The sequence below is a fragment of the Siniperca chuatsi genome, linkage group LG2, assembly GCF_020085105.1.
Source record: "Siniperca chuatsi isolate FFG_IHB_CAS linkage group LG2, ASM2008510v1, whole genome shotgun sequence".
Taxonomy (NCBI): Eukaryota; Metazoa; Chordata; class Actinopteri; order Centrarchiformes; family Sinipercidae; genus Siniperca; species Siniperca chuatsi.
This window is the reverse complement of record NC_058043.1, coordinates 16,159,165-16,173,322: the sequence shown is the minus strand read 5'-3', so window position 1 is coordinate 16,173,322 and position 14,158 is coordinate 16,159,165. Positions and strand designations below refer to the sequence as shown.

The 14,158-nt window shown below is 38.3% G+C and overlaps 1 protein-coding gene across 2 annotated transcripts in view; it reads right to left on the bottom strand.

Annotated features, from left to right (window-relative positions):
- Positions 1 to 14,158, bottom strand: part of ca16b (carbonic anhydrase XVI b) — a 99,940-nt gene that overhangs the window by 73,135 nt on the left and 12,647 nt on the right. For both annotated transcript variants that reach the window (XM_044223955.1, XM_044223950.1), the window contains exon 2: positions 4,649 to 4,753. In XM_044223955.1, the coding sequence (XP_044079890.1) occupies positions 4,649 to 4,753 (105 nt within the window). The remainder of the gene's footprint in view (positions 1 to 4,648; positions 4,754 to 14,158) is intronic.

Below are 14,158 nucleotides of genomic sequence, written 5' to 3'. Positions count from 1 at the left end.
TTTCATTCTGGCAGAAATCTGATTTAACAATTGCATTGAAGTGTTCATTTGGACAACAAAAATTGTGTATCATGATTCATGATACAAAACAAATCCCGCAATAGCTTTAATATCCATTATTTGATTGTCTCAAAACAATCAGGAGCAAAACATCATTATTTACAATAAATCAGATTTCATCAGAGTGTGGCAAACTCCCTAGAGCTCCTGTAAACCTCCATCTTTCTCATCGGAAAAAACTCACAGGAAAACATATGTTAGGCTGGTATTTTTATCTTCATCCCTATAGAGTATGTCCCTCAATCCCTGTACAGAACGCACCATACTTTACCCTTCATACATACCCCCTGTAAGGCAGTATAGTCAGAGAGCTTTGCTTTAAAGTCAAGTGCTTCTCATACATGGAGGTCTACCGGGAGCAATCCTCCTCTTGTTTCATTACCTCCAGGAGGCAGAGCTCCTTCTGTCGGGCACCATGACAACATGGCATTGCTCTTTTCCCTCCAGCCTTTGTAGGGGGGGTGTTGAGCCACAAGAGACAAAGTGCACTGCCTTCACAAGCACCCAGCCAATTTAAGGTTATATGAATCAGAGGGCTTAACATGTCAAAACCTACTAACCAATCTGAGAGGCGTAGTCACATTTTGAAATCAAACCAAAAACTCTGCTCTGACATCCTGTGGTGTATTTGTTCAAAGAACTACGTGTCCCTGTAAAGTGTTATATCAATGAATCAATTGTTCTGCAAATTGCAGAATGTATGATTGACATGTTTATCCTAAAAGCTGTGAATACCTAATCAGTGCAATGTTAAGCTACATATTTTTACCAAAAAATTAAGACAATAATGTGATAGATCTGAAGTAGTGAAGAAATACAATACAAAGCCACAGGAAGTGTGTGCAGCAGTAGAAGTGAGTTAATTCAAAGCAAAAACAAACAGCCCTGGCAATGAAGAACAGTGAGTTACATTATCTTGTTTTGTATCCTCTAAAGTACTAATTAAGTTGGATCAACATTGCAATTGATTGAAAATGACACTTCATTCACTTCATTATGTGGGACATGAGTGGAAAGATTGCTAATGATCAGGGGCAACCTCAGTGAAGTGGAATAAAACAGTTAGGCTGAGGAGATATACGGTCCACACATATCAGACAATCGCAGGCTCTTTCAGTGGCTACAACAGCTTGTCAGGGTGGCTTCCATCCAACCATCCATGACTGCTGGATGAAAACAGACAGTAGGAGGTCTATCCGTACAAAGCACAGAGCTCGGAGTAAGTTATAAATGTGAAAAATCACTGAGATGTAGTGCTTTAATGGTTATATTATTCATTTGTGAGGCACACTACCATATTATCTAAACGATTTGGGCTACAGTAGCATGTGCTCTTTACTGCATTTTTATTTCCCCAACTACACACAGTTAGCTTCTTCTTTTTTTAAACCACAATCATAAATTCTCACAGAAAGCAAGCACAGCAAGAACATAAATCTTTCATTAGGCATAATTGCTTCATATCAGTCTGGAATAACGTGAGTTAATTCAGGGACTTGATGAAATCTCATAATGCAGTGAAAATAAAATTTTGAGTGTAGAATAGACGATTATCTCCAGGGCGTTAATCTATATTTTTCTACATCTAATTCCATTATTTCTTTGCTTGGTATTTCTTTTTTGTTTTTCATTCTACACACTGTTAGAGGGGATCAAGCGTAATGCTTCTGCAAATGCACATTAAGGTACTCCAACTGTTGTGCTGTAATTAAACTAGAACAATAAATCAACAAGAGTGCAATCAAAAGCAAACTACTGCATATATTGCACAAAAACATAAAACTACCGATAAAGGAAGCCAGAGAAACTAACAGAGAAGATGTGAAAACCTGCAGGGATATAAAAAGGGGAAAATGATGCATAGCCCTGTTCCTGTGGGAGTGTTATGGTGAGTATGATATCATCCCTCTTATGAAAAATGCCTCCACGTGTGCGCACACGCACACGCACACACACCCACACACACACGCACACGCACATGCACACGCACATGCACACGCACACACAGGATGCCTTAAATAACTTTTAATCAAATTTCAGGGTGCGGGTTTCGAGGCTACTTACATAGAGGTTCATAACCAAAGCACACAAGAAGGTGACATGTCATGGGACGATAAGAACTCTCATTGCACTGTGTGCCTCATTCCTCAATGCACTGGACTAATGTGTTAAATATAAGCGCTTAGCAATATTTCTGATCATGAAAACTATGGATTATACTGGACATTAATATCATTACGTAATGAAAAGACAAACCATTGTCATATATTACCAAAAGCTTAAATAATTGCATAAACATAGCAATCAAAGTGGCGAATTAATATGTTCCCACCATTATTACAACATATGCTGTACATTTAAACATTTACAACAGAAAAATCTGATCAGAACAAAATTAAATATTTAAGAAATGTTCAAAATTGTAACTCAATTTTATTTGCTACTGCTGTAGTTTCTGAGACTCATATTGTTATACATTCTTCAAATAGCTCTGTAAACTGTAGGATACACAGTGAAGGGTATGGAAAGTATGTGTGAAACAATGGGTGATATGCTCCCCTATATATTATGTATGTATGTGTGTCTAGCTCATGGAGCTGAAGTCTGCCTTGCACTAGTTAGTTACTACTAGCTTCAGGCTAACCCTACTGTGTGCATTTCTTTTACACTCACTTGCTCAGAGCAAATGCCCTTAATAACCATTTAGCTGCTAAGGCACGCTTGTCTGTCCCCCATTCACAGCCTTAGCCACTAATTACCTTTCCAAAGCAATGGACATTTCTGTGTTCCCTCAATGCTTCCTTTTTTCTCAGTACAATCAGCCAGCTGCCTCCACTGGTAGGAATTAGTGCTCTGCACAGGCCTGAAATGAATGTCCAAAATCAACCCATGTGAGCCAGTTCACTAACCCGATGTTTGTTAATTTGTTGTCCATCCTCCCTATACAGACATTTTAAAAACATTTAGAGATCCTATCTTGTCCCAGTTACCAGCCTTCCTCTTGCTAAGCCTGCACACAACTCTGCACACAAACACGGCACACATAACATTCTGTCAAATAAAAAAACATATGGCCCTAAAATGTAACTGACAAATCCAAATCAAGCCTGATGTGTACGTACAAACACACACACATATACACAAACAGTGTTAAAGACTAAATATTCCATCAGAATAATTATTTTCAGAGCTGTGATTCACTCCAAGAGCAGAGGGACCAAGTTAGTTATTTGCTAGGTGATGTTTTTGGACCTTGGAACCTGTAAATATAATTCTACTGACTGCTTATCCCTTCCTGAGCTCTCCCAATGAGGTGCCCTCGATCAAAGCATATAACCCCTATTTCCCACTGGAGCTGCTCAATAGCCAAGAGAGTGCTGTGTTTGTACTAAGGTGTGAATGTGTATAGCTGAATGTGAAGCAGTGCTCTGAAAGAACATTAATGTGTGCTTATCAGAACTAGTCCCCACAAAAAAATAACACGTCTCCAGTTCCGCATACAAATGCCTATATATGTAAAAAAAAAGAAAAAAAAAAAAAGTATCATACTAATAAACATAAAAGGAATTAATAACATAGAAGGAGCATCTTTCTCATTGATTTCCTTTTTCATGATCAACCGTTATGGTATCTAAAAATATTTAATTTCTAAGTGAGTGGATGCAAGACTTGTCTACTGCAAAATACTGCATGTTGCATCAATTTGCCACTTTCACTGGGAAAACACACCCCAACTTTAGTGCCCAAATACACATATGCAAACACTCACAAAAATGCACATAATGAATCATCCATTAGAGTACATCTGATTGTTCACTCTGGGCTGCAATGTCTGTCCATTTTTAAGATTAGAGGAGGTGGAAAGCCTGAATTCCCAGAAGCACTTATTTTAGCATTAAAAGCATGCTTATTATCAATAATAGTGGCAAGAATTAAAAAACCCTAATTTAGCTAGGTTTTCACAGCTAGGCCTACTGTATTTCTGATACAATATATATACAAATGGAGGTCTGCTGAAGACAGCTGCCAACTGCACAACTAAATGTGACATATTAGAGGTTGTTATCGTCCTTTATGCCATGTGTTTGACTTTTGTATTTGTAACCATCGCTTGTAGAAGCAGAGTAGGGTTCACAACTAATTGCAAGGTTTTTATTAAATTACACACATAGCTGATCCTCATGCATTTCAATACACGCAATTTGTATGCCTGAACCAAACCTGACAATAAATAAATACAATGTAATCGAATTGACTCTTCATTTGTAGTTAATCAGAGTTGGCTACAACATAATCTGAACATCAACTCACTTTGCTGTATGTCAGTGTTTTCTTCTCTCTGGTGCATTAGTTTAATTAGAGTTATCAAGAGCAATGAAAACATACAGTATAGGTATGCTATTATATGAATACTAACTGCTAACAATTCTGCCCTTCTGGCTATAGCAGTGAAGAGGGAATAGGGGTTAATGGTAAAATGGTAGACAAAAATAGGAAAATGGTAATGGAAAGACAGAGCAGAGCTGAGCAAGTAAATGCATTTCCCTTTCTACTGAGGGCTCAGGTCAGCGCACAAATGAGAGCTCACCTGAATAGGACCAGTAGGGGTCACCAGCTGCCCTCCTCTCCCTCATTACGACTGTGCTCCCATGGTGCCCGTCTCCAGCGTGGTAAGGGTGGCCACCCGATGCAACTGTGGGAGGTCAGAGTCAGAGGTAAGAAAATACACAGGGGAGGAAAAGTTTCATTCACAACCTGAAAAAAAGAACTGTACGGCAACTTAACTCAACAATCTATTAAAAATGTGAGAAAATGTCTATGGCTGATGTCAAAGGTTGGCAACATAGTGAGAGATTTATAAAGAAAATAAAACATAACAAATTTTGTTTAATGAATACAATGTCCAGTCACCCTTCGAATTCAGTTCGTATTTTGCAGGACACATTAGATTTTGCCAATTTTTAGTGCCAGTGCAGAAAGAAGTGTGCCCTTAAAGCAGCTTAGCAAAATGTGGGGTGATGGATGGGTGTGTAATGTGTCCAACTTTGACACTGCAGACTGGGGTTCATTCTCCATCTCCTAGGGCTGGGCAATAACAGTATTATCAGGATTATCTTTTATCAACCTTCAGCACTATCATGATGATGTGAACATAATCTTATCAGTTTACAACATTTTGTTGTCAAAATTAACAATTTTGAGAGAATGTTTATTATAAAAGTACCAAAATGAGTTCCTTAAGATCTGGTTTTACAAGTGTTTGGCACAATGCACAACAGAGGAACAGAGATCACTGCATTGAACATCAGTTTGCAATTTTGCAAATTAATTTGCCTTGTTGGGATATATATTCATTTTGGAAAAATACTCTTACTAATATTGTGATATTGATTTAAACCATATCACCTAGTGCTGTCATCTCAGACCTTTCCCTAAGCCCTTAACCATATTGTAGTTGTCATGTGCCCATTCTGCAGGAATCATTAATAGAAAAGCACTGAATTTAAAATTGACACTGAAAATTTAAACGCCGTCATGGAACAAAATCTAGAGTTTTTCAGAATCATCCAAGATTAATGTTCTGCTTTGAAAATGGGTTGTAAATACAACACTTACATAAATAAAATAAAAACTATATATGCTCAAAATTGTAGATTACAGCTAAAGTTCAGTTTAAGAGAAACATTCAGTCAGAGTGTCTCAAATTGTCTCCAAAATTGCAGCTGTTGCAGCTAGTCTCAGGAGGGACTGTAAACCACAGTGGTGACAGCTACTGAAACATACTTTAACAAGGAGAACTTCTACCCTGTATCTTCGGGTCTCTCTACCTGCCTGGCTATTCTGACAAATTTCGGTTTCCTGAACTCCCTAGCCTCACAAACTGAACCAGTGAAAACAGAAGCAGGAGCAACAGTGGTGACTACCGGGTATGTGTGCTTTCAGCCCAGTTGCCATCATTTGACACAATGCCTTAATGGGTGGTAATGATCATCACCATCAGGGATCAGCAGAAAACAAGAGGAGCTTCTCCTACAGCCCCCATGATGCTTCTTGCTCTCTTACAGCTACAATCAATCAAACTCTTTATAGCAGAAGCTGGCCTCAGAAAGAAATATAAATAAATAGGCTGGATATAATAATATATATAAATGGATATAATAACAACTTCCCTGCTAAGCTCCTGTGTAGAAACTTAATTTAGTAAAATGCAGACAGCCTATGGGCACAAATGTCTCTTTAGCTTCTTGGGGCAAATTGCCCGAAAGAAATCACATTGTCAACAGAATTACAGTGAATGCTAGAGGCACAAATTGTCCTTAAGCATACACACTCCCTAGAGTATGTGTAGACCCAGACTTGCAATAATCAAACTCATTGGGGAAAATATGCTTCACAACGGATGTAGCCTGTGCCAGTAGAGAAGAAATGTCTAGCTGATGCCATTGTCAATCAGGTGCACAAGCAAAACAAGAATGTTTTGTGTTGCTTTAAGCAGTCAAAACCCACTGGCATTCAAAACCTGGGGATGTATTGGCTAATATTGGTTCTCTGTTGCCTGAAGGACGCAAACAATTGGGTACACAGATTGTTTCTGTATAAAAGGGAATGGCAGGAAAAACTAAAACAAAACCATTGATGAAAGTCTGCTGGACTCAAAGTGGAGGCAGAAATCACTGTTTGCTTGCTGCAATACCGTTTCTGAATCCATTTAGATAATCCATGTTGTATCACAGTTTTTTATACAACTTGTTACACATTGTACTCAATACTGTGCTCACCATTTTAAAACTCTTCACACAGTTGCCTTTATAAACATGCAGCTTCCCACAACAGTTAATACCACATCCAAAATGCACTGAAACTACCAGAACAGTCTATTCATGGGTGTCTCAGCATCAGTTCATTCTAACACAACACTAGCAAAAGAGCTCCAACAGCAACACAATGACCTAAAAACAATAACAACACGTTGCTGTACATAAAACTACAACAATGTCAGCCTCATAATACAAATAATATTTATACATACTATATAGGATTATCAATCAATACAGATCCCCACAAGATTAACAGTTTTAAAATCTCCATTTACAGTGCACATGTGACAGGTATTCCCTTTTCTTATTATACAAGCACATGCAGTGCTGCATCGTGACACTGTAACCATGACAACTACTGTATATCACACTTGTTAAGAGTCTCATGAGGTTAAAGGTAAAGGTAACTTTAGAACAACAGCAGAACTCCCTAGACTCACTGAAGCTAAACCACCTTTTAGATAGCCAGTTGGAGTTGGCTTGATCAGCATCTGCACACATCAAATGCAAACACACCATCACATACACACACACACACACACATCTCCAGCCACTTAAGACGAGCTCAGCTCTTACTAATAGTTGCATCATTACCGGGGATTAATTAAACTAAGCACTACATCAAGCCAAATCTTTCCTTGCACTTAAAGTCAGCGCATAGCTGTCTTCAAAAATGGTCTCCACTATGGTATGAGCCACTTACAGTGTTTTCCAAGTCAAACTCATTGCTTGGAGGGAAGTCACAGAGGCTACATGGGTGAAGTCATAAATGGCTGCTTTGTTATTATCACATGTATCAATTCACTATGAAGAAACACAGCTTTACATAAAAGTGTGAAACAGCGAGGGAGGGAGTCTCTGTGGCAGAGACTTGGAGCATATTTGAAGGCAGGTTGTGAAGCAGGAGGGCTACACCGTCTTTGATCAGAGAGCATAGGAGACAGCACCATGTCAACAGTTTACGCTCATCCATGTCAGCCGTCCCCTGTGGGCAAAGGATTAAAGCCACAGCATCTCTGATAGAGCAAAGCAGACAACACAGTCGGTGCTGGGCCTGAAGGGGACTGAGGAAAGGCGCGCTGCACTCAGACATCGCTCATGAATCTTAAATTAAAACACAAGTGAATAGCAATTATGTAGGTTAACTGGTAATTTAAATGATATGTTCTATACAGAGAGTTTGGACTAAAAAGGTATTTTTACTTTTTTATACATTGTGAAACCTCGACTTATTTTTACATCTGAGTATGTTTTTAGGAAGCACAGAGAAACTAAAAAGGCTTCAAAACACCTACAGAACAACACCTTGTACGATGCCTATACATACAAAATCAGTTTCCTTTTGTCATTGCCCAGAGGGCAGTTAAATCATCTACACCACCATTAAGCCCTGCTATTTGTTCCATAATATCACACTCAACAACAAGCCAAGAACCCCTGAGAGTCATTGAAAAACAGCAGCCTAACAACAACCACAGGAGCATTTAACTTGCACTAGTCATTGGAGGCCGGAGTTAAAATGTCAATCTCATCACCAACATTAGCATCAGGTATGTGAGGGGCCGGCACGTTACTAGGAGGATTATTTGGGGATGGATTAAGCTATCAAATGCATCCTGAGTTATAATGTCCATGTAATTTCGGTGAACAGAGTGGCAGAGTGATGGTGTGTGAGGAGGTGAATTCTTCTATCTACAAGTAAAATTCACATCTAAATTATACATTCTGTGCTGTTGTTAAGGCTTTAAGCAACCACTTTTCTCAAGCCTCATGCAGCTCAAAGCTCACAATTTGGTAGATTTTTGTACAGATTGTACTCTATTATAGTCGATTCCAGTTTCATTAACCAAAATACAACAAATAAAATAAACAGAAATATTTTTAGATTGCTGTCCTAATTGTGTGGCACCACTTTTAAAGAAAATGCATGCCGGCATATTAATGCAAAATAAATACTTACATTCTTTCCACCAAAATAGTGTGAGTGCTTAGCCTATTATCAATACACAGAAACAGTCAGATGTGATAAAAAAAAAGTAAAATTATTCCACTCACTCATGTGATTCATGCAAAAATGACAACTCTCACTGCACAGGAAACGTGCATCATATGGCAATAGTTGGCTAATGGCTAATAAAACGCTGAAAATGGAAACTAGATCACTAGAAATCAAACATTAGCCCGTGTTATGAACCTAAAACAGCTGGGCACTGTAGTTTTTAAGCAAACCTTACTCAACAACAGGAGTAACCAGTGTATTTGTTTTCAGCTGCCAGCATTAGTGAGTAAACAGCAGGATGGTGTATGTGGGATTGACTCAATAAAAACTACAGTTCCCATGGAAATGGTAATGAAGGAAAGGAACATGTCATGAAGGAACAATAGTGTGGCTCATTGATGTGTTTGTAGACATTTTTGGACAAAGATTTTGATCTGTGGCAGAGGAATAAGCTATATCAGGCTTTGGCATGGGATTTGTTGAGCCCAAGAAAAATAGAATATCAACAGAATTATCCTTTAAGAGCAATGTGTTTTATACAGCTTTATCACCTCTAACCTTAAACTGGGTGTGACACTCGTCAACCAGGTGCTCAAAAAAAATGATAAAAACGTGAAAAATAACTAACTTCCTCAAAGAGTATGCACTAATAAACAACATGTTTCACCACATCACCTTCATACGTCTAATGAATGTGCCAAAATGTGCATTTGAATAAAGTGAATACTTCTCCAACACATCAGTCAGTGTTGTTATCTTTCACATTCTCCTCCAGCATCGGCCTGCTTTACATTCATACAGTTACATACACAGACACTTCGACAATAGTTAGTGAGGGAGAGGGAAGCACAATTCATTCACTTCATCCATCCCCATTTTCTCAGCTTGTCCTTTAATTCGAGGGAGAGAGAAGGCATATCATTAAAATGTACTAATTAGACAAACAGACTAAACAACTTTTACACTATTCTGTCTGAATTCGTACTGAACAGAAGTGAGATGTGGTTTTCACAGGCACCATGAGTGTATAAAGGGCAGACTCTTGATGCAAAATTGCAATGTGTATATAAGGAACAAATGTGCATACTGAGGGAGACAGCTGCTGTCTGTACAATCTCATCTACAAAGCATGGAGTCAACTGTCAAACGTAAGGACATCTGCTTAGCTTTCTCTTTTGGTGAATTACTAACACGTGTATTTATGACAACCACACCTTTCAAATGTGCTCATTTTATTTCAAACGCCAAATACCCGACTCAATCCGCAGTGTGCGGCGCTTTACATGGTTACCAGTACATGTCACCATGGTAAAACAAGGTCGGGGGTCCCTCTGTGAAGCCGAGGAGCATAGAAAGGGGGTAAGAGGAGCTTGATCTTGTGTTTCTCATTCATCGAGGAAGTGGGCGATGTGGCTAGATATCCCCGGAAGTGTTCGAATCACACCAAGGACCTCGGGAACATGAGAGCTGCCGAGATCAGCCAAAGATTCGGCACAGAGGGAGCCAAGGCTAAAACATCAAGCTCAGAAATAATAAAACAATTCAAATCCCAATGCAGATATTTAGGCATACAAAGCTAAAAGCAAACAAGCTGTTTGAGCAAAGAGGGCATCAGTACCCTTGGGCCAAAGAAATGTAGCCATATTACAGTACAATTAAGCCCATTAATCTAGAGTTAACATTATTCCTTGACTGAAAAATATAACTAAAATAAAAAATTCCAAAAACTAATTAAAACATCTCCCTTGACAACTTGTCTTAATCTTTTTTTTTTTTCCCCTTTCGCATGTATGAGCACGTCTGTGTGCATGTCAAGACCTGTCTGGCTTTTTGTTCATCATGGTAATTGACAGGAAGTGCTACTGCACATTCAACAGAGCAGAGATGAGATGTGTTTGTCGATGCCATGCAGGGCACTGAAAGCCTTAAGTACATCTTCATAGTGAGATATAGAGAGAAGTAGAAATAGTTAAGTGACAGAAATTCAAAACCAACTTTAAAAAAAGTCCAAAATACAGCCAAACACACACACACACACACACACACACACACAGGCATTGTGTGCATAACGGCCTTGGACCTCCTCCCAAACAGAAAACATTTTTGTTTGTGTTTCATTAGGGAACTTGAACAACAAAGAAGGCAGAATAGGAGGAAGGGCAAAGGAGGCATACTCGACTTTCTCATTATGCAAAACTTGCTCTGCAGTCTTTTCTCGAAACTTATCTGATAAAAAGTGGATAAGGCCATCTCATTATAATCAAATCCAAACGTGTCACCGACTCTCAACCCACTCTCAATCCAGACAGCTGCATTCCCTGCAGTTTTTCTCCTCTTAAAAAAGGTATATTGTGAAGATTCATTTTATCTGCGCTATAATATTACAGAAGTCAGAGGTGATGAAGCCTGAGCAGTGCAATGTGTCATGTGTTACACTGTTCTTCAACCTTTTACTACAAGGAATAAGTGAGAATCACAGTACATCAAATGTCAGACTTTGATAGAGCATGTGGGCGAAAAGGTCTTGATGAAAGTCTCCAGTGTATTCAGTCTTCCTTCAGACAAGCAAAAAAAAAAAAGAAAACACAACACCTGGCATTTATTCTCTATTCATAAGGAGCTGGTGAAGAACTATTGTTCTATTGTCTGACCAAAACTGACTCTTATGAATTAAAACTGCACAACTTCCTGTGGAGAAGTCAATGTTTAACATAGTCACTCACATACTGAATTTACATTTACTGAATTTACAGTAGACAGCTAATTCTGAGAAATTATATAATAAATCTGAATTGTGTCAATCCGCTGTTGAGTGTGCTTCAAGGGTAACGCTGGTACACTGAATAAAGTGCATTAAATAGCTGGAGCGCTCACTGATTGAGTGCATCAGGGGCTCTGATGAAAACCATTAACAAGATTAAACAAATTCAGGGCTAGTGACCTCTTTACTAGACCAGCTATAGCTTGTTTCCTTCACAGACTAAAATAAACAATCCTCAAAAGTGTCTCCACACACAGTGGCGGGACTGTACATAACAGCTCTGACAGTGTCAGGTAAATTTACTGTTTAAAGTGAGGTTTTCAATTTTCAATATGTGGCAATTGGATCGCTTAAGTGCCAAGAGCTTATGAGGTCATTCCTCAGGACACGGTGTGCAGCCTCGCATGAATTGTCTAGTTATTGATTCTGAAATAAATTCAGCTGCCTCTGCTGGATACATTATACTCCTCACACATTACTGGTGTTCATGAATGGTGATGGTTGATTGCTGGTAATGTAAATGGGTAGCCTACATCTAACGCATTGGGTAGAGCGTGACACTGATACCGCCAGGCCAGTGATTTGATCACAGCTCCGGACACCCAGGCTGAAAATTTGTGTTGTCATCGCTACAGCTAAGATGATTTAGAGAAAAGCATCCACAAAATGGCAGTTGTAAAATACCACTTTAATAAAGCTGCAAATTCAAGACGCTATGTGAAATGAAATACCGGAGGAAATGTGCTTTAGAAGAAAACATCTGCCTAGTTGATGAAAAATACCTAACCTGCAGCTCACTGGCCAAATGACTCAATGTTATCCATAAATAATACCACTGCACTAGGACTTAGCATGCATCACTTCCAACTAGGCTGTTCACACCTGCCCGGGGCCAAACAAGCAGTCAGACCTCCTCCCTTCCTTTTTAAATGCTTTTTGATGTTGGACTCCAATCAATACTCGAAGGCTGAATTTAGAAACGATAAATAAAACCATGAAGAGCAATGCACTTGATACTTCTGCAACAGCCTCTTTAGCAGCCTCACTTGTATGTAAAGTACTCTGCAAGTACTCTTAGTAATCATGATGTATTACTTACTGTCAGGTTTTAATATCATTGCCCAAAAATACCATGCAAAAATGTAATTATGAGTTCAGGAAAATGAAATAATTTCTTTTTTTACACCAAGATACTGTAGTTCTCCTCATCCCCACTGTTTACTTTTTTTGACAACTAAAATTACAGTATTTATTTCCAACAGCTCAAACTTACTAATTTTGCCGTGAATTAAATCATGACATTTTCTAAGATGAGTGAAAAAAAACCACTTATAATTACCAGTTACCAATAGTAAATTTAATCAAGTTTAACAGTCTCAGATTCTCTTTCCTCAAAAACTAATAAAATCCAACTCTGTATTTAAAGTTGCTGAGAGGGAAAAAAATGTCACACTTAAAATCACGGATAGGTGCAGTGTTTTATAGCTGTGGTCCAAACAATAAGAACATGCTCCCGCTGATTAACTTCTGAGGTATTGTGCTTCAAGAAATCTATTGGCATGTCACAATAAGATGGCTGCTAATTAGCCAAAAGGGATTACAAGACTACTACAGTACCCATCAGCTATGCCAACATATAACTCATGACAAATGAGGACATCTGTTCAGACTACGGCTCCTCCACACTCACACTCCTGCTTGGCCTTGCTTACATACATGGCTGCATCGCCTTTGCCTGTTAGGATACGAAAGTGTATCCCATTCTGGTCAATCAACAGTAGACAACCAAACAATTTCACATCAAACTTACTGAAGCCGCCTTGGTGCTGATTTCCTCAACTACATGTAATCAAACTTGCAGCAAAACAAATCCAAGGCTAATAAACATGAGATCTTATGTACACAAGAGAAGGAGCAAACAAAGGATGAAAAACAGCATTAAATTGAGCAGTACTTGGCTGTGACTCAAAGTTATGATTCTAATGAAGCAGCAACGCCACAGCTGAGTGCAATGTGCAATAAGCTGCACTTCTGGCCCGATACATACTGGTCCAAGAAAATACAGGACTGTATTTGTACCAAATTCAAAGGGGAAAATATATTGTTTAAGTCATTTATCAAGCAGAAATGCCAATGCCCTGCCCTGCTTCTCAGGATTTTCAGTTTTATATTATTGTTAACTGAATATCTATATATCTATCTATCTATCTATCTCTATATATATAGATATATATATATATCTATATATAAATATCTATATCTATCTATATCTATATATAAATATCTATATCTATATATAAATATCTATCTCTATATATAAATATCTATCTATCTATATATATAAAAAAAATACAGTTCGTACAAAACAAGCAATTTGAAGATGTCACCTTGAGCTCTGGGAAATTTTGACGGACATTTTTCACAATTTTTTGACAGTTTAAAGACTGAACGATAAAAAAATGAAAAAGTAATTGATCGATTTACTCGATAATGAAAATAACCATTACTTGCAGCCCTACA